Source organism: Montipora foliosa, chromosome 12, assembly GCF_036669935.1.
Source record: "Montipora foliosa isolate CH-2021 chromosome 12, ASM3666993v2, whole genome shotgun sequence".
NCBI lineage: Eukaryota > Metazoa > Cnidaria > Anthozoa > Scleractinia > Acroporidae > Montipora > Montipora foliosa.
The window spans coordinates 31856779-31877748 of NC_090880.1; the positions used below are offsets into that span (position 1 = coordinate 31856779).

Sequence of the window (20970 nt, forward strand, 5' to 3'; positions counted from 1 at the left end):
CTGCCCCCTCATTTTCTCTTGGTTAAGAACGTCCTTATTTTGTTCATTTTTGTTTTGTTTTGTTTTCTGTGAGTAAAGGTAGGTACACCATATTTAACGTCGAAGTTCCTTTGCCCTCTAGGGGGTTTTTCTACCAGGAAGCCGACGGTGCGCTCATTTTAGCTCCCTCTTTCCATCACTGCTCCGTTTTAAGGGTTTTCAAAGCTACCTGAAGCTACACAGAATGGAAAGAAGTCGAAGCAAGGATGTGATATCGCTAGGAATCGAAATCGGACCTCTCGCACAGAAGGTCGCGCACAAACTAACTGTGCAGTTCTTACTCCTCCAGGTCCCAGTTGTTCAAAAGGTGGATAGCGCTATCCACCGGATAAATCACTATACATTGTATAGAGTGGTTTTCAAATGAGTGTCGTAAAACCAAAAACAAAGTAATTACTTTGGCCAATCAAAAAGGACGGAGACAATCCAGTAAACCAATCAAAACTCGAAGTAATTAAACGTAGCCGACACAAAGCGCGGGAAATGTGCACGCGCAAGCCACTATTGGTTTTGGTTTCACTTCTGATTGGGTGAAAAAATGGCGCAAGAACTTTGAACCAATCACTGAGTGAAGTAATCATAAACCAAAGTAATGATCTAATTACTTTCGACAGTCAATTGAAAACCACTCTATAAGCGTAATTGGTTTCGCTATGGCTTATCCACTGGATAGTGATATCCTTCGTTTGAACAACGAGGTCAGTATAAATACACGTAAAAGAAATACAAACCTGTAGTTCACCACGACAATTAACTCAAATACTTAGGCACATTTTTTAACATAACAATGTGGTTTTCTTATTGCATGATACACCGAAGAACAACTCTGTTTATAGTTTGTAGTAGTATCGCGCAAGGCTTTAAGAACATGTTAAAAACGTTTTCAGGCTCAAATCGCCAAAAGATGAAAACCGTTCAGACTCAGCCCCAAACTGAATTAAACGTTCTTACAAAAAACTTTGCCTCCCATATTTAGTCCTCACATCACTGGAGTTTTCAGAAAGATGACGGGAGAAAAGGATATTTTTTACCGAGACTTTCTTTTGGCTTTCACATAGTCTGGTTGGGAAAAAAAGTGAAGAGACAACTGAAATAATGCATAGAGGAGGACGCCATCGATAGTATTTATCTGGGACAACAAAACATACAGCATGTGTATTTTAAGCTTTTTGAGGTAGGGGAAAAACAAACATGTTAAAAGACGAAGCAAAAATATCTCGAAAGATAGACGCGGTAGATCTTAAACTCCCCATAACTCCTCTGCAGTTGTCACTTTTATGCAGTTTGTCGAAATTCCTTAGTTCAAGTATCTTTAAGTAATATATACTAGTCGTTTTTCAGTATGGAGCTACGAAGGCTATCACGCAATCACCATCAATTTAACTCCTTTAAGAAACGTGTTTATTTCGCAAAGCTTATTTTTTCTCAATTGCTTAGTAACTTAGTGTGTTTGTTAGTAATTTGACATGTTATTTCATCTTATTTTCTTTGTTTCGTATTCATGATGGAAATGTAAGATACATTTTATTTTTGTTGTTGTAAAAAACTGTAGGAGACATTTTACTCTAATTTCCTTAATACTTTATTGTATCAGTAAAGCGCTTAGGGCAATTAGTGCTTAGGCAGACGCGTTCCTGGCCAGTTTTTTAATACCAGTAAGCCGAATCGTGTCAAGTCTTTATTGAGTATTCGCAAGCCGTTGCTTGGGGACAATGTCAAACCCAGGCCAAGCCTCGATCGCACTCCTAGACGCCATATTGATTTTTACCTTCCCTTTGTCAAAAAGATGGTGTGCACGCTGCCTAAACCGGTTTGACTGGAGTGACTTGGGCTGCAGTGACTTGACACGATTTCTGCAGCGCCTCTCTTTCTCACCCTCTGGTGACCTTTAGAGAGACTCTGCTCGCAGGGCGAGGTTACTTTTAAAAAATATATTTTTTTTTTAAATTAAAAAAAAACTATAAACTAGTGAGCAGCACTCTGCGAACTGTATCTGTAGAACTTGTTTATTCTCCGACGCGTTTCGTGTAGCTAACGTACACTTCTTCAGGGAGTTTTACAATAATACGTTAAACGCCTGTATTTAAGCCATATCTCATTCTGATGGGAAAAATAACGGACACAAACATTAAGGTTTGACCGGATTTTTGAAAGGGAACAGGCGCAGTTCGTAGAGTGCTGCAAACTAGTTTAGTTTTTTAAAATTGTCAAACCTATTGAAACTTTCTCAGTGCGATTACCCTCGGGCCTATAAAAAGTTTTGCCGAAACTCAGTTAAATTTAAAATAAAATTGTAAGCCAGTGCTTACTTGGCTTACAGGCAGTTACGGCCCTGATAGGCGTTATGAAATTAAAGTATGGATTGTCATCATCGACATCTTCATTATTATTATTATGTGGCAGTATATTTACAACAGGATGCCTGTAAAAATCAAATGGAGAAAAGTTATTTACCAATATAAATGTGGTTGTGTAAAGGCAAGTTAAAAAGGAATACAGGTCACTTTCGGTTGCCGGGTACATAAGCTCCCTACTCAGGAGACGATTAAACCCGTTCGTGAAAAGCCTAAGCTGCATGCCATCACACGTTCTTTTTCTTGGGTGATGTAGCAGCTCTCGTAACGTATGATGTCATTGGCTCGCTACCCAAACCAAAAAACAAAAGACTAAAAATTGAAACAATGACTCATGCCCCGTCAAAACCAAACCTTGACCATAATCATAATAATACTAGTAACTTTATTTCTATAGCGCTCAAATCCTGAGCTCATATCACTTAAAATCAATTAACTTGATCTATTTACTATCCATGTTAATTATTCCACTATTAAATTTAATATCTATTGATAATAATTTTAAAATATTAAATTATATTAAACGACGTTTTGAACATTTTTTAGTTAAACACAGTTTCAAAGTGTTTTCTTTTTAAATTATGTATACTGCTTTTTATCCCCTACAAATTTTGCACAGATCAAAGCATGTGTTGAAACTCACGCGAATCTCATGTAAAAGCCAGCCCTACATTTTTTCTGTGAATGATTTTCATTTTGTTAAACCCAGTTTAATTAAACATGTCTTGTTGGTGTGAATGGGGTATTGGACTTTAAAAAATAGAAGCTGCTTACAATACAACAAAATAGCAGGTTTCGAGAGCTGCTACCGCAGTACTGTTTTTTTTTTTTTGTTTTTTTGAGAGGCCTGGCTTTTTCTTTTCGCGAAAGCCGTGAAAGCTAGAGAAAAGCGCTAGATCGCTGGTTATAATTATGATAAGCCATACTTTCTAATCTGGAACAGCAATCACAAAGTCGCTCATCAACAGAAACACATCCCAGCCCTTGCTTAAAAACGAAACGCAAAGTTAACCTTGAAACCGGTGACAGTTATATGAATCCGATCCCACATTATAGACCATCGATAAACACTTTACTTTGAACAGTACTTCCATAAAAGAAGACTGATAATTGCACCTCCGAACAAACAGGATCCTGCTAAAAACATTGGGACGGACGGGAGAAGATGCTTTTCGGCGAACGAGAACTCCATAAACTTGGATTCTAACGGCTGCAAAAAAAATACAAAAAGAATGAACTGGCACACGGAAAACCATGCAATTGACATTGCCCGGAAAACAGCTAAGGCCCGGTTCATCCAAACTCCTTTTTGTAATACGAATAAAGACCTGGTTACAATTTTACTACGATCATATACTGGTTACATATGGATTATTTTAATGAAATTTTCACTCGAGACCTTCAAACAAACACAAAAACATAAAACAAACTCAAAAAGCGTCTTGGTGACTTTTGATTGGAAAGAGACACAAAGTGAAGACAATTTCATGTAATAATGATGAAGTTCACATGAGGCCTTTAACTACTGGAGCTCCACGAGGAACAATTTTCATATCCCTGATGATGCCGTTGATCGGCGAAAGCTCGCATTTTAAACTCTTATTTTCTACAGTAGTCAAAGGCCTTATTTGAACTTCAACATTATTATCCAAAATGCTACTGAAGTACACCATACAACATGTTAATGTGTTTGCGGATGTTAATCGCCCTTATATTTGTGTCTCAATAACCCTTTTATTCTCAAGATCGAAACGTTCATTCTCCTAATTAGTAACATAGATTTCTTTGTTGGGTAGTAATGAGAATTTGGTGTCACAACAAGGTAACACCTCTTAAGCTGATAATTATCTTCATTCTCAATACCTGTCTGACTAACATTTCAGTGAATTTTTTAAGAGAATTTACATGCTGATCATTACTGGCAGTCAAAGGGCTAAACGAGGTGGTAAATGTCGACTACGATAAATGAACGAAGATGTATATTTTTCCTACTCGGGCAGACCTGACTTGACAGCTGAACTCAGTAAAGCGAATCTCCTAAAGCTCAGTAGCAGAGCATCCAAACCGAGTAGCAACTGGAATGTCAAGGGTTCGACTTTCGGAAGCAATCGAATTTTTTTCGAGTTTCTCCGGATCATAAACGTAAAATTACACTGATCCCTTTAAAATTGTCATTCTAATTATTTCACCTCAGAGCCAAGCCTGTTCTTAGCATCGTCTTCGGTTAAGACACCAAGCCGAGAGAGGACCTGAAATACAACCAGATTGTTCTGGTGAGAAATGGTTTTGTAAAAACGAAAGCACGCGCTTTGAATTGTTCTATCGCATATCGCATTTGTCAAATTACAATTTTGAGATTTTCGCTCTGAGTATGGACTAACAAGCATCGTGATATCATAGAAAAATCCTGTCAGAAGGGTTAGCGACAACAGAAAGTGGAACCCTCAAATTTACCATACTCCTCTCCTGGAACTTGTGTAGTAATGAATAAAAAAAAAAAAATGTGCTCATCTCTTTAAAATACGCATAGCTGACGTTTCACGCAATAAGATAAACATACGAACAATACTATTAACTTAAATCTTCCGGTGGACCACAAATTTGTTTAATTGGTCAGACACTTCAGGGTGCGGCCTACGATGCAAGCGTCATAATTTATGACCAGGTGATTGTTCACAATGCCACCACGTTTAATCTTGGAATTGGCGAGGATACCTCTTGCATACCTTTCACCTCATTGGTGGAAACGCATTCCTCTTCCAGACCGTTTCTCTACTTCAAAGTTTCGAAATGGCGTACTAAGTTCCCACTAAATATGCTTACACTACAGGCTCCAGTTGTTGAAAAGGTGGATAACGCTATCCACCGGATAAATCACTATCCATTGGATAGCGCAATTGGTTTCGCTATCACTTATCCCCTGGATAGTGATTTAACCGCCAGATAGCGCTATCCATCGTTTGAACAACTGGGGCCAGGATTGTATTCAGTCACAGAACGCAGTGGATTTCACTCAAGGCTGTAGTTCAGGTTTACTTTACAAAGTTTGTCAAGGAGATACAGATACTCACCTCTATAGCGGCTCTCTCTCCAGATTCCACAGCACCCTCCATGTAACCGGCCCAAAGTGTGGCTGTGATGGTGCCGGCAAAATGGACTCGACCAAAAGGAACACGCAGCACTCTTAAAATAGAAGCAATTAAGACTTTCCTTTTGTTACTACTCAAAACTGCGATGATAAAAAACCTAAACTTTGTGACTTGCTCCTACCCGCTCTTCAAATGACAGGAGATTGATTACAGAGATAAAGGTAAGCCACAGATCAGTCACTGGGGTTCACACGGGCAGAGCCTATCCCTGGTATCTGTATCATGAAGCGAAGGAAAGTATTGTTAACCCCCGCCCCTGAATGGGCTGCCAGTTTATCTCAGTATTACTCCCAGCAGTATGTAACCGGTATCCATTTATACACCTGGGTGGAGAGAGACAGTGTGGAGTTACGTTTCTTACGTCTTCAGTTGAAGACAACAATGCCAGGCCTCGAACCCGCAACTCTGGTGGTCGGGCAGCCGGTGGCGGGGCTGAAGTACAGCTCACGTTTCCTTCATTACAGGTCATTGATCTACCTCCCCAAAACCTTCGAAATGGCTAACCGTTTTTTTAGGCCTAATCAGGCCTACGTTTAGCACTAGTAAGGGTTTTGTAAGGAGTGACCCGTGAAAAGTGCCGTGTACTTCAGACCCGTCCAGAATCCGGCGCACGAACCGTTGGAGGAGGTGACAGGTACCCACAATATTACATTTAACAATCAAAAGGTGAGCTCCAAAGAGATCGCAATCTACGCTCGACCAGACCTTCAATAAATTCCTTCAATAGGGAATATTGTATGGTTATTTTAAAACCGTTCGTACCAAGAGAAAATGAGGGGACAAAGAGAGAGGCTCAGGGCCTTGGCCGGGATATGTCATGGCCACGAAAGTTATTTTTAGACGAACGGAAGTCTTTGCTCTAGCGGAAGTCTGTCTTCCGAGACGTCCGCATGCAGTCTTGCCTCGCTCTCGGGTTCTTAGTGAAAAGAGAAAATGGCGGCGCACGTGGAAGGCTGATGAATATATTCATCATGTCTTTTCAAAATGCATGAAGACGTCTCGGAAGACAGACTTCCGCTAAAACAAAGACTTCCGCGCGTCTAAAAATAACTTTCGTGGACATGACATATCCCAAGGGCTGGATCGGGAGCCTCCCTCTCTGTCCCCTCATTTTCTCTTGTTCGTACCCATCACGGTACAGGATAGATAGCCCGTAATGCACAACGTGAACAAGATGGAATAATCGCGAAATACTCAGTCTAACGCAAATTTATATTTTGAAGTGACGTTTTCGTTGACGTTGCTTTTGTCTTTGCTTAAACCTCTCATTGGTGGAGCACAACGGTCACGCAAATTATGTAAGTCACACAAGGAACAACATTAACTGATCTAAGTGTAATGTGAACTGCTAGGTTTCTACCCCATATGAACCATGTGAGCGTTAGCCCTATTGATGGAAATGGGCCCACACAAGGACAGAGAAAAACTCTGACCAGGGTGAGAATTGAACCCACGCCCTTCCGGTTAGATCACCGCTGCTCTACCGACTGAGCTACAAGGCCACATCTTAAAGTCACGGTAATGAACATGTACAAGTACAAGGAAGGATTACGTTTTTGCAAACGTTGGCCGTGAAGCATTTATATTTGAACAGCCTTAACTGATTTGAGTGTAACGTGAAGTGCTAGCTTTCTACCCCCCATATAAGCCATATGAACCATGTGAGCGTTAGGAACAACATGCCGAGGTGCAAGAAACGGCAAACACAGACCCTACAAACATAGCTTTCATCATGTCACCAATGGTATTCGTTGCATATTCCTAATTTATACAAGCGACTTACTTTCCGTAGCTTGTCAAAACCCCAGGAGGAAATGTACCAACGTAGCAGCCACCCGCAAACTCATCCGCCATCCAGTTCTTCTCAAGATACAAGGTGGGCTGAAAGTAACAATTTTACAAGGACTCCGCCCGCTTTTACCGACATCGTTTAGTTATTTAAGAACGGTGCCTACTACTTCAAAGGTCTTTTTGCGGGGTTTACTGAATATAGACGAAAAGCAGATCTTAACAAGTGTTATTGAAATCCAAAAAGAAAATCGGGGCTAACCATGCATTTTTCAAAGAAAATTAATCAACAAAATTTGTAAAAAAAGATCTAAATTAAAAAGCTATGTATGGCGTTCTTTTCCAAATTAAAGCTTAATTATCTCTGAAAAATGCGCGGTTACTCCAAATTTTCTTCTTGGATACCAAGAGCACTTGCTACGTTCTGCTTTCTCCGCATAGTTTTGAACCGCGCAAAAATATCCCTGCATAAATAAGCACCACCCATAGGAAACCCGAGTATCTCAAGATGCGCAGGACGTATGCGCAGTAACAATAGTAGGCACCGCCCTTAAGACATCGCCAACAAAAGGTAACGACATCGCTGATTACTTAACTAATTGGGCTGCCTTAAGTCTTCTAATTGAATTTAGTTAACTCGGATAGTGCCGCACTAAATTGTTAAAAGTATGACCAAGAGGAGCGATCGTTCTTGTTCGTTCAGTTAAACCTCTAGCCTGCGAACGCAGACGTATTTCCGGCGGTCGTTTACGTCTGCGTTCGCAGGCTATTAAACCTCTTGCTTGAGGCTTTTTTTTGCTGCTCTCATGCTAGTCCTTGTGTCAACTAAGACTCACTAGTATGTATGACTGCGTATAACTGAACCCACAGTTGGGTTAAAAAAAAAAACATTCAAAAAAAGTAAACTTGTTGTTTGTTTGTTTGTCTATTTGTTTGCGTGAACACTCAAACTTAAGCCCCGTTCCACAGCTTACCTCAAGCGCTTCTTTTGTGCCAAACATCTTCGTATATTGTTGACAAACCAGTTTCTGTCTAAAAATTACAAATAGACGTGAAAAACAAATGGAAACAAAGTGGAATAAATTAATGACTACAAACGAGCAAAGCATTTCAAGCCACAGTTGGTTATACCTCTCCAACTTGCTTAATGTGGTCGCCTCTCGGGCCCGATCGGCCAGAATAAACCTACAAAAAACAAAAAACAAATACAAAAATAAAAAAAAACAGTAAGTACACGGTACACGGTACACGGTGTTTTGGTTAAGGGATTGTTTTTTTTTGTTCTCATCAATTCCACCCTTTTTGAGGCTGAAAGGAATGGAAGGGGATGAAGGTCTGAAGCTACACCTTCTCATGGTGTTGTCCCTGGGCTCTCCGCTTAAATTATTATCAGATATACTTTTTCCCTAAATATGGCATAGCACAGGGATGGCGCTGTAGTAAGAGCCCTCGTCCCGTACAAATGTGGCCCAAGTTCGTTTTCAGGCTTAGCGTCATATGTGGGTTGAATTTCTTGGTTCTCTACTCTGCTCCAAGAGTTTTTTCTCCGGGTAATCTGGTCTTCCAGGAGCCCATCTAGAGCGTGCAACTTCCATACAGCGTCTTCACAAGTAGGTTTATTTTTAGACTAGCCCTTCCCGCGAATTAGGTCAAAAAACAAAGGCAGTTCCGGTTCGGTGACCCTATGACGTCAGCTTAATTTCTTGTAATTGGTCACCGGGCTCCTGTGGGAGTCTCATTCGCGGGAAATTCAATCTAAAAATAAATCAGTCTGTGAAAACGCCGTTACACGAACACAGTAGAGTTGTAGGCTCCGGGTCATGGGTTCCTGGGTCTTCCCATCTCCTAAAAAACCAATGTTTTATTTCAGTGATGTGAATTCAATGGTCCTTATTGGAGTTGGGCCTGCACGTGCATTTTCGTTTGTTTAAAACTACATACAAAAGAGGCTTAAGGGTCAATTCAATACAAAATGACCCCTTAGCCTCGTTCATGTGGCAAAACCGCTGATAACTCCGATAGAGCGGTTTTCAAATGAGTGTCGTAAAACCAAAACCAAAGTAATTACTTTGGCCAATCAAAAAGGACCGAGACAATCCGTTAAACCAATCAAAACTCGAAGTAATTACACGTAGCCGACACAAAGCGCGGGAAAATGTGCACGCGCGAGCCACGATTGGTTTTGGTTTCACTTCTGATTGGTTGAAAAAATGCGGCAAGAACTTTGAACCAATCACTGAGTGAAGTAATCATAAACCAAAGCAATTCGCTAATTACTTTCGACACTCAATTGAAAACTGCTCTATCCCAGCAATAATAATAACATCGCAATATAAATGATCTGATTTCTATGTACAGTGTCCCCAATTGGTGCACCTGCGCTTGAAGCCTTTACTCCTAAATAAAGTTCCGTATTAATCATATTTTTACTCAGCGTACCCCATAATAGCAGGATGGGATCCATCCGGTTTTGTGTCATCATATCCTTCTTCAACTGGACCTTCGTCACTATTAAAATATCCCGCAAGGCCTTGGAAAAACAAAGGCAATTTAGTTGCAATTTCGATATAAAATCAATACAAACCTTAACACCAAGTCCATCTTGGGAAAGAGACATTTAAAGATCTCGTATCGACAGCCAGCAAGCTCTCTGTGCCCAGCGTGAGGGAATTTGCGACTCGCTTGGGGGTGATGTCTCATGATCAAGCTAAAGTGAAGTCGTACCTTTTTCCCTCCAGAAAGGTCTTTTATAGAATGTAATAGTTTTGATGATGGAGCCCATTGGAATTCTTTGAATTGCCTAAAAACCGGTAAGCGCAAATGGAAATTACTTGCAGTGTTATTGCCATGAGAACGAGATAGCAACTAATGGCCTGACCATAAATCATCCATTTCTCAATGGATTTATTTGTTTCTCACACCGTCTATAGTTAACGGCAGCTTTCCCGCCAAGTGAAATAAAAATTATGAAGATCATCAGAGGGCATGAAAAATTCAGTCTTTAAGTTGGGATTCATATCAATGATCCTGCCACTGCGCTGAACTGCAACCTCGTTCCCAGGACCTCTCAGCCCAGAAGCCAAGGGAGAGGTCCTGGGAACGAGCTTGGCTAAACTGCCCTAGTCATGGATTCAAATCCCATTTAAGTGTAGATTTTGTCAGGCTTGCTGGCAACCACTAAAGTTGTTTAACTGACAACGATGACCTGTTCAAATTTCATTTCCCGTCCAGTGCTTTGCCCCTTAACCAACCAACACTTTGGGTATTCTTTTACAACAAATAAAATGAACAAGAAAAAAAATAGGGAAGTCAATCTAAAAATAGGAAGGTTGAAATCAACCATCTTTCTCCAAGTTGGGTGGACATGGTCACAAGAACAAAACTTTAAAAGGATAACATTACTACAATGCTACCAAATTTACGTTTTTGGAACAAAAGCTGCAAAAGAGGCATGCTAGGACTCCCTGGTTCACGCTTTTTTTTCTTTTTTCAGCGTGATATCCATATGCAACAATTGGCGGAGCTCAACATGACATCTGTCTCCCCTCCGCAGCAATTCAATGCATATTCATACCTGATTTTTAAGCGATGGAAGTGGAGGATTGAAGCTGATTCGGCCAAGAAGCGAAGGAGGAATGGTGCTGATAACAAATGATACCTAAAAGTTAAAGTAGTGCCTTCAGTAGTTTTGTGGCGAGTCCTGGTGAACGAAATGCACACAAATGTACCTTGAATATTGTCAACAAACAAAAGCCATGTGATAACAAGTCAAATGAAGGTGTTTAATATCCCCCTACCTTGTATTCAGAACCATCAGCACAATTAATCATCACATGATCGTTACAATCCTCGATTCTCACAACACATTTATTCAGCTTCACTCTGTCTGAAAGGCAATTCAATGATAGAAGTCAACACCTTGGTTAACGAACTTAGAGAAGTTGCAACCAGCATGGTTCCAGGTGACTCGGACATCAACTGCACACAAATACAGGCTGCCTTTTACATTTTCACGGAAAAATGTTCCAAGCAAATAGTTTTCAAAGGAAAAACATGACGGACCCCAAGAAGTGACACAGAACTGAACAACAAGTGAACAAAATTTTACTTTCTAAAGAAACTGTGGTACTGCTTCGGTGGGAGATTGAAACAGAAATTGATTTTATCAAACGAGTTGATACAGGTCGAATAACCACCGTGAAAGATTTTTCTCGAACAAAAATTTATTTTTCAACTGGGCACACTCTATCCACACAGAATCAATGAATGCCTCTAATTCCATTAATCTATTCACAAACTCACGTCATCCTATTTCTACCTATAGCTAAGCTCCTCCGCACACATATAAACCTACAACAACCACAATTCCTCTATTCGCGCCGACGAAGGGCTAACGCTCGAAACGTCAGATTTCCAAATCTTTCATGGTGGTTATTCGACCTGTATCAACTCGTTTGATAAAATCAATTTCTGAACAACAAGTGGATTGCATTTTATTTAGAGGACTAGAAAAAAATGGAGAAGGAGGAAAAGAAAGAAACAAAAATGTGAAGGCAGGATTCTCAGTTGAACCCATAGCCAGTAAAGCTTATCGCGGGTGTCACTAGTAGGTGTTGCGGCTGCAATAACTCTAATGAGAGCCGTAGGGGGTTTAAAACGTCCAAAGGAGCAGGTTATCCAAGAGGTCTGGAGCTGAGGTGTCTAAAGAATAAAACAGACGAAATGTGAATGAAATACGAAAATGCCACAATAATAATTGTGATATCATAGTCACAGCAAAATTAAAATCTGCCTTATGAAGAAAATAGAGCATTACGCATTTGCTCATGTGAGCATTAACCCCCAAATCAATCTTTTGATAGAACTTGCTTGCTTTCTCCACTTTGCGTTTCCTTGAAGGTAGCTATTGATAGCATGCTTAATGAATGTTTACAAGAATGTCGTCAAACTCACCACTAAGCTCCTCAGCCATTTTGTCACTGATTTTTTGAGAACCTCCATAGAATTTCAACTCCTAGTTTCACCATGAAACAAAAAAACGTTGCTAAAACAGAGTAACCACACATTTGCATGTAACAAAAGCACATTTTTATTTTTAAAAGCTAGTCATCCAGTTTTTAGCTAATGTATAAAATTGAGACTGTGCAGAATCCCTTTGAAAACACCGATACCTCCTGACTGCAGGATGAAAAGCAAATAGAGATAATTTTCCAATGAGCATGAAAAGCGATAGCACAAAAAATAAATGGCAAAAAGCTTTCAATGGTTACCTGTGCACCACCGCCTTCAAATTCAATATTTCGTTTAACCCCTGTACAAAACAAGCAAACAAATAATTATTATTCAGGATCTTGATAAAAACTTGAAAGCAAGGATGGGGATTTCCCCAAGGTACCACCAGCATGAATGACCCCTGCCTACTTCCAAACAGACTCCTCTCCCTGCTTGCTTTTTCACTACTCAGATTCCCGCCAAGTTATCTGTTTTACCCAGCGATATAAAATGTCAGCAGAAGCCATAAATTTAATTAACACAGATACAACAGAATCATGATTTTTATGGTAGCATTAAGTGGTCCTATTTCATTGAGAAGAGGTTAAATCTGCATCTAAACCATGTTTAAATGTACCTCCCCCAGAATGTAGATACCACAAGAAGGACAGGAGTGAAATGTCACAAGGCTCTGATGTGAGAATTCCTTGTACATATGCTGTGGCAACAGCTTTCCCATACCTGAAATTGAGTAATTAATTTCAATAAGTTTCCTACTTAAAAGTAACCTCTAGGTACTGTAAATTCTTGAGTACTGGATTTCAACTGCTGATGTTAACAGAATCTGAATCTCAGTTCATTTCAGATTCCAAGTAAAATATTACAGAGGGGGGACTTACCCATGTAAGGGGAGGGGATGTTCATCTTGCTTTGAGGTGTCAATTTTTGATTCTGGTCGCACTTTAGGTGTTCTGGGCAAAACGTTATCATATATAGTTGTCATGAAGGTCTTGTCTAGGGTTGCACACAAAGAATAATAAAAAAATATGTTTAATGTGTTTTAAATATGGTCTCTTTTAGGGGTCAAAAAAGCCTGGGCCACGGCCAGATTGGTCTCCTTTAGGGGTTTAATGTAAAATTTACAACAAGCATCCCCACCCCTTCAGGTGCAATGTCCACCGCCTGTGCATGAAACCTTAAGTTTTCAACACCAGATCCTCTTCCACTTTACCAGTTTACATGGATCAGTAGTAAATCCCCAAATAAAATGAGGTTTTATATAGTTAACAGACTGACAATACATTTTTTAACTTTTAATACCTTGTCCAACACTTTTTATCAATCAATTCTTTGACAGTCATGGAATCCCACTCTAACGCCAACACTGCATTCCAAGGATCTTCCAATGGAACTTCACGGGACATGTTATCTAAGATTTGCCAGAAGTTGTTGACATCCAGAGCTCCTAAGAGGGAGCCCATGGTGGGAAGGGCCCCATATTTGGTCACTCTTTTTCCCTGGAAGTAAAATCATTAAAAAAAAGTTTGAAATCAATAAATATTAAAATGAGACAGGGACTCAAACCAGGTAGAATGCTTTCAATGATTAGGAAGTTCTGCTGTTGTGTCTCGTGCAGTGGTTCAAACTTGGTTAACAACACAACAATCTCTTACTTCAATCAAAGATGGCAGTTCAATACAAGCAGGGACACACACATGGTATCTGTGCGCATGTGATATTGACAAGGCCACTGATTATCTTGCATCTGCAACATAGACCAGATCACAACATCATGGGCTATGCCTTCCATTCTCTCGAAAATTTGCCAGCCAGGTTAAAGATAAAATATGGAACCCATAAAGAAAGTACAAAACTCTACAGAAACCATTTCAACGGCAGAACCTTTGAAAGAGTTGAATGTGTGACAATCTCCTGCATGCCTTCCTGTACTCAGGTGCTTTACCATGTGGGTCAATTGGTCAGTAGTCAAACAGGGTTTAAGACAACAATGGCCAAAAATAATATTACACCGGTAATTTTAGTTCAATTTTTAAAAAGTGCAAGAAGAAATAAGTAACTTTTGAAATGATCAACATTAATAATAGACTTAAACCATGGGTATTTTATAAACAGAGTAAAACTTATGCATTGGGGAAATGACTCAATCTCATTAAGAGACACCAAAATCAATGGACTGGTAGTGTATAACAGCGATCTCTAGAGGAAAGCTGATTGGTGTTGATGCTTATATCCCTGCAATCAACTTAAATGGTGAGGAATTAATGATCTGTTATTTAATTACCTGAAAACCTGAAATATATGCTACAGATTCAAAAATTGAAATGCACCATGGAAGAGCAGTTTTTGCTCATTATCATCATTATTTTGTAAACTAGGCAGAGATATGAGATAAAACAGACCAACCAGGAAATGCTCCACTGTTCTTCCTTTCCCAAATACTTTGTATGTTTCAATGCCAAGTTCTTTGGCAAGACTCAATAGTCTTATCTGAGTTTCACATACATAGGCACCACCAAGGTCACAGAAGCCATAAGATGGATCCTAAAAATGAAGGATTCCATCATTCAAATACTGAAATTGTGTTTGTTTGGTCAAAATGACTATTCAAGCTTTTTAATTAACAAGGGAAATGAACAGTGCTGTAAAAATGGCAGCAGGTCGAGATACAGGTTGAATGAAGGGGTTAGTTTTGAAAGAAATAATATTGTGATCCTGCATCACAGGGTAGTGAAACACGACCATCTCCACCATGAGCTAACTTGGGCATGAAGTAGCCAAAATGAGACAGTATCAAGCCCAGCTGAACTGGACTGTTGTGTGGGTGCCACCAATTAAGGAAAAAAAAGCTTTTGGCTTTCTTGTTCAAGCAACACATGCATAAGGGTCCTTTGGGTTTGCATTTCTCAAATGAGAGAGCTAGGAATCGTTGCTGGTAAGATCATTATTCCTGTGTGAGAAATGCCATTGATGACATTCCCTTAACCAAGTATCATATTCACTGACTCTGCATAGCTTTTCTGTTTTGTATTATGCCTTCTTCATCTACTTCAAAAATCATTTACTTTTCTCCACATTGATGGGGTTAATGCTGTCGGATGGAGTTGAAATACAAGATGATAATTCATGATGATGATGATGATGATGACGATAATGATGATGATGATGATTAGAAACTTAATTCATTGCCTTGTCCCTTAACTGGACAAACATGTTTGTGCGATTTAGTTGATCCTCGGAAGGCAACTTAAGAGAAAAAGAAATACCCCACTCAAAAAAAGGGAAGAGCAAAGAAAAATCTCACCGTCTGCGTGAAGGTTCGTCCACCAGTCCTGTCCCTGGCTTCTAAAACGACAACTTCGATGCCATAGTGCTGAAGAACTCTGGCCGCGAATAAGCCTAGGAAGGAAATAAAAATCAGGACAGCGTAAATTATACTGCCAAAAATAAAAAAAAAACAATACCATTTTACCGCTTATTCCTGCCCCAATTATTGCCACAGGCGACGCATCGGCCATCTTTACTCAGAATTGAACTGGGTACGAGTCCCGAGGGATCTGTTGTGATCGTGCCCTTTCACTATTTCTGAGTTCTGGGGCCCGTTTCTTGAAGGTCCCGAATTTCGTCAGTGCCCTCTGTATCTTACGAAAGGAGGGATTTTACGTCATGAAACTTTACAATAATTTTGCTTTTTGTGATTTTGGAAACATGTCAAAAGAACTGTTCAAAAAAAGTGAATGGCAGTTTCGTAAATCGCTTCTCGGGTCCGAAACGTTTTCGGGACGTTTGAGAAACGGGTCCCTGGTTTCTTATCCATTTGAATATTCTCAGGTGTCCAAAGATCTTATATTATCGTTATTTTTATTCCTTCTTGCTGATGACACAATGTTATTTTACAGACGTGAAAAAGTAACTATTTGCGCAACAACGTGACTTCAGAACCTCAGAAAATCTACTAAAAAACGTTCTTTAAATGTTAAGAAAACAGATTTTATCACGGTTCTAAAACTAAAGACCTGTTAACATGGAGGTGGAGTAATCCGGGTAGCTGGGGTAACCCGCCCAGCGCTAATCTAAACGCTAGAAGGTAGGGGGTCATCCGCCAACCGGGGTCGACTCGTGTCACGATATACTGCCTTTGGCAGAGGCGTTGCAGCATATAGGTGATGTAATAAGAAGCTACAACATTGAAAGTTGAAGCAAGAGAAACTGGTAAAAGAGCATTAACCGCCAAAATACGTCCTTCAACCGCCATTTTTGCCTTTTTACGTACTTAGCGACTACGCAGTAGGTCACCCGGGACGCCGGGGTGGTAAGATTGCATGTCCCTACCTAGGCGGGTTACCCTGCCTGGCAGACCGAACACTGAAACATTTTTGTGAGTTTTCACTCTTACATAATGATGTGTTCAGTTTCATCGAATATTTACGGGACCTAGCGCTTAAGCAATCTCCAGAGTGTTTGGCGGCGTACTGCTCAAATGCAATGCATTCTGGTAAAAGCTGATGAATGGCGCAGTGCGTTCTGGCTAATTATGATGCATTCTGGGAAAAAGTGGTGAAATTAGAGAATTCGTCCTACCTTCACACGAATCCAGAATATGTTGCTGCGCAACAAAGGCAACTTTTTTTTAAAAGTGGAGCGTTTTCAAAACGATACGGTTTCATCTGTCGTGTAAACAGCGAAACCGCATCGATTTGAATACGGTTACTATCACTGGCGGGAAATTTGCATTGACGGATTCAAAATGGTGAATTTAGCACGCAGTGCAGTGTTCACTTATACGACTTAAACCATCACGACTTCGATTTTCTTGCGAAAACGATTGCGTGTAAACACTTACAAACCGCAGCGATTTTGACGCGGTTTCGAAGTCATGAAACCGTGACGATGTGAAACAGCGTTTGTGTAAAACGCTGCCTACATCGGCAGAAAGAGACGACTGTAATATGTAATAAAATTGGAAAAATTAAATATTGTTTTTTATTGTAGCTTGTTTTACTATCGAACCCAGGGAGGTCAAAATTATGAACATGACCGGAAACTACGTAGCTAATGATCGTATCGAGTTACTATAAAGTAAATCACGTATCTGGGGCATTGCACAACGAACAATGGCTTTGAGCCCGAGTAGTGTTGTAGCTCTGTTATGTATTGTCCTGTTTGCGTATCACAACACAGTGTATAGCCATCCACAATGCTTAGACTACAAGGCACCCTTTCAAGTAACCGCAAATCTCTCATTCTGCTCAAAAAACTACTCCGACTACGGCTGTTGTACGGCAAGTCGCGACAGGGAGATTGCCGAAGTCGCTAAGAAATTTACTAAGCGGTTTTCTCTGAACAATAGACCAAAATGCGCGAAAATGGTGAACACGATTTTATGTCTTCAATGCCACAAATACGCAGCTCACATCTTCGCAGCAGAAGGAAACAAAAATTTTGAATACGCAACAGCGGCCCCTGGACTGTGTCCTGACTTCTGTCGCACTCTTTATCGCGACTGTAAAGATGTTGCCCTGGAGTTTCCTTCACTGGCAAACTGGAAGCTTAGATCAAGTTCATTGAATGCGAGCTTTCCCCTAACAGAGGAAGACTTCTGTGGCGGATTGAAGCTTCAAGATACGGATTACTGCTACCCAAATGTTGAGACTGTCGACACAAGAATTCTCTCTCGAAAGTATCGTTTTGAGTCCAATAAAGGTCGTTTGTGCGTGGAGGAGATCGCGCGTGGGCTTCGCAATCCCCTTGCCGCTGTCCACGCAGGCGACGGCTCAGGAAGATTGTTCATTGTGGAACAGGCTGGCGTAATCCGCATCCTAACAGCCTCGGGAAAACTATTGAAACAGCCATTTTTAGATATTACTGACCGTGTTAAGTCCTCGGCATCTTTCGGAGATGAGCGAGGTTTATTTAACATAGCTTTTCACCCAAAGTTTGCGAGAAATCGACGGTTCTTCGTATACTACTTCACTCTCCTAAGAAGGAAAAGACAAAAACAACCCTCTAAGACACCATTCTTGGCTTTTGAGGGTAGAACGGTGCTGAGTGAATTTAGGGCTTCCATGTACAACCGCAACAGAGGACTAAGACGATCAGAGGAGGTTATTATTGAGGTCGATCAGCCCGCGGATAATCACAATGGCGGGATGCTCTTTTTCGGAGTCGATGGTTTGTTGTACTTGACACTAGGGGATGGTGGACTAGGTGGCGATCCATTTGGAAAAATCGGTAACGGTTTAGACAGGTGCGTGCTTGCGTCAGGAGATGAGATAATAGAGTCTCTATTAGCATCGTGTTTACGTGAAACAGCAAACTTCCGCTTGCCCTCGTTTCACGTGTTTTACGTAAAGTGGAGTGATGTTTGGGACTTTAGCTTCGCGTGACCCACGGCAACTAGTTAATCTCAACTACTTAACTAACAAAAAACAAAAACAAAAAGTCGGAGTCTTTTGAAAAAAACGCTATGTACCTGCCAAATTTTGCGAGCTGTCTTGTGAGTCAACAGAGAGTCAGCATGAGTTAATGAAGAAAATTGCGGTAAAGACTCAGTTATGAACGATCTATAGCCATGAACCTACTTTTTCTCCTTGTTTACGATAAACGCGAAAATGCCTACCGTCACGTGGAAACGGCAACCGGGAAACGCGAAAAATGGCGGGAAAATCATGATTACGTGATCACTTTTGCCGTTAGCGTTTCACGAAAACGTGATGCTAAATATCTCTAATGCTATGACCGCTGACCGGTTGGTTGTTGGTTGCGCATCGGTGTACCGGGGGGGCGGGGGAGGGTTGAAACTTCGACCGGACTAATTCTCAGGGTCTTCAAATAGCTGAGGAGAGAGTGCTGAATCTGCAAATGATTAGATTCCCCAGTCTTCACGGATAAAGCCGACTATAAACCGATACTATAAGCCGTTACTTTAAGATCTTCAGTCCCCACGGCCTGCTCCCGTCTGACCTTGTAGCTCAGTCGGCAGAGCAGCGGTGATCTAACCCGAAGGTCGTGGGTTCAATTCCCACCCTGGTCAGAGTTTTTCTCTGTCCTTGTATGGGCCCATTTCCATCAATAGGGCTAACGCTCACATGGTTCATATCGGGTGGAAACTTAAAACTTCACATTACACTTTATAAACCGAAGGCCCTGCCTCACAGCCCCTTAATCTTTATAACGCTTATTCACAAAGAAATGGCATTGAGTTCACGTTGTTGTGATTGTCGTGAGAATTGGGCATTTGCTAGGAGTCGGCTCTTAATTTTATACAATTGTGGAAGTTTGTCGTCATTTCCTTTGCCAGGACGCAGGTCAGGTTTTTTTCCCCTCGGGGCATCGCAAAATAGACAGAGGATATTACATGGCCGAGCGGAAATGCGAAACTTCTCTTCGAGTGTTGAAAAATATTAACGAGTGAGAGGAGCGAACACCTATGAAATACCAAACCATTTCACTTTAATATTTTTGTAGTCCTAACGTAGAACAGCGTCGTGATTTATTATGTAACCATAGCAACGGTGATATTTTTACGTCTAAGATATCATGTTTTTGCGCGAAAGCTCACCAGGAATTTCATTGGTGTAATATACGTGTTTATTTTCAATAAAATTGTCTAACCAAGCGCTGGAATTTGTTTTTATTTTAGGTCTACTCTTCTCGGAAAAGTCATACGAATCAACGTAGATGCTCGAGGATATCTATACAAGATCCCCCCAGAAAATCCGTTCGTCGGTATCACAGGTGTTCGTCCAGAGATTTACGCATACGGCACTCGCAATATGTGGAGATGCTCGGAGGATAGAGGTGATAGAACAACCGGAGAGGGAAAAGGGCGAATATTTTGTGGGGATGTTGGACAAAGTAAACACGAAGAGATCGATATCATCGTGAAAGGAGGGAATTACGGATGGCGTGGATATGAAGGGTTCGAGTGCTTTGACAAAAAGTTGTGCGATTCACCGTTGTTGCGTAAGTATAGCAACAGTATTACCATTTTGAAATGTAAATTCGGGAACCAATTTGTTTCCAGATTGCTCGCGGCCCGTTTTTGTGGGGTCAGGGAAGGGAAACATCAATTTGAAGATTTCTTTTCTTCGGAAAGAGGAAAGACTGGAAGGACGCAAAGAGAAACCAGCTGAGCGGAAGGCTGGGGCAAGTTTCACAGAGGAGGAACTAATAGGCCATTTTCGAAATATCAAATATTCAGCTTGATATTGAGGCAGTGAGGACAAAAACAATAGAAACAGGTTGGAATAAATGTGAAAAATACTTACATATCATCCACTTTCCTTTGTCTTTGTCCTCTAAACCTCTCTTTCAAGATGAATTTTAATATATCGAAAAAGGCCTATTGCAATGTTTTCTTTGCCTTTTTTTCCTGTTCTCGCGGTTTCGTGCTCCAAGTTTTCAGCTGCCCAGCTGAGTGAATTGATGAAAGGTTCATAACGAAACCGGGAGCAACGGTTTTAATTTTATCTTAATTCCATAGGTGACGCCATTCCTCCAATTTTCTCGTACAATCATTCATTTGGTAAATCTGTAGTAGGAGGCTATGTTTATCGCGGATGTCAAAATCCCAACTTGAGTGGAAAGTACATCTTTGGAGATACCATGACTTCGTAAGTTATTCTATT

General features: G+C 40.6%; 2 protein-coding genes across 5 annotated transcripts in view; one reads left to right on the forward strand and one right to left on the reverse strand.

The window, feature by feature from the left end:
* Positions 1-503: 503 nt before the first annotated feature.
* Positions 504-15858, reverse strand: LOC137978445 (amine oxidase [flavin-containing] B-like). The gene is made up of 17 exons (XM_068825376.1): positions 15813-15858; positions 15645-15739; positions 14747-14884; positions 13643-13839; positions 12960-13063; positions 12601-12641; positions 12284-12344; positions 11128-11216; positions 10905-10988; positions 10055-10130; positions 9770-9860; positions 8462-8515; positions 8305-8362; positions 7326-7423; positions 5465-5576; positions 4583-4642; positions 504-3603 (listed from the first exon to the last, which is right to left on the reverse strand). The coding sequence occupies exons 1-17, from the start codon at positions 15856-15858 to the stop codon at positions 3466-3468; spliced, it is 1542 nt and encodes a 513-aa protein (XP_068681477.1). The 3' UTR covers positions 504-3465.
* A 1580-nt stretch (positions 15859-17438) lies between these two features.
* Positions 17439-20970, forward strand: part of LOC137978444 (HHIP-like protein 2) — a 12694-nt gene continuing 9162 nt past the window's right edge. For all 4 annotated transcript variants that reach the window (XM_068825371.1, XM_068825372.1, XM_068825373.1 and 1 more), the window contains exons 1-3: positions 17439-18587; positions 19983-20305; positions 20826-20955. In XM_068825371.1, coding sequence (XP_068681472.1) covers positions 17455-18587; positions 19983-20305; positions 20826-20955 — 1586 coding nt within the window. In that variant the 5' untranslated portion in view covers positions 17439-17454. The remainder of the gene's footprint in view (positions 18588-19982; positions 20306-20825; positions 20956-20970) is intronic.

Excerpts from the sequence above, each read along its gene's own strand:
- LOC137978445 (XM_068825376.1), bottom strand. The coding sequence starts at position 15,858 with ATGGCCGATGCGTCGCCTGTGGCAATAATTGGGGCAGGAATAAGCG. Across the intron at positions 14,885-15,644 it reads GACGAACCTTCACGCAGACG|GATCCATCTTATGGCTTCTG; the intron begins GTGAGATTTTTC and ends CTTCATTTTTAG. Across the intron at positions 4,643-5,464 it reads GAGAGAGAGCCGCTATAGAG|GTCCTCTCTCGGCTTGGTGT; the intron begins GTGAGTATCTGT and ends GTTGTATTTCAG.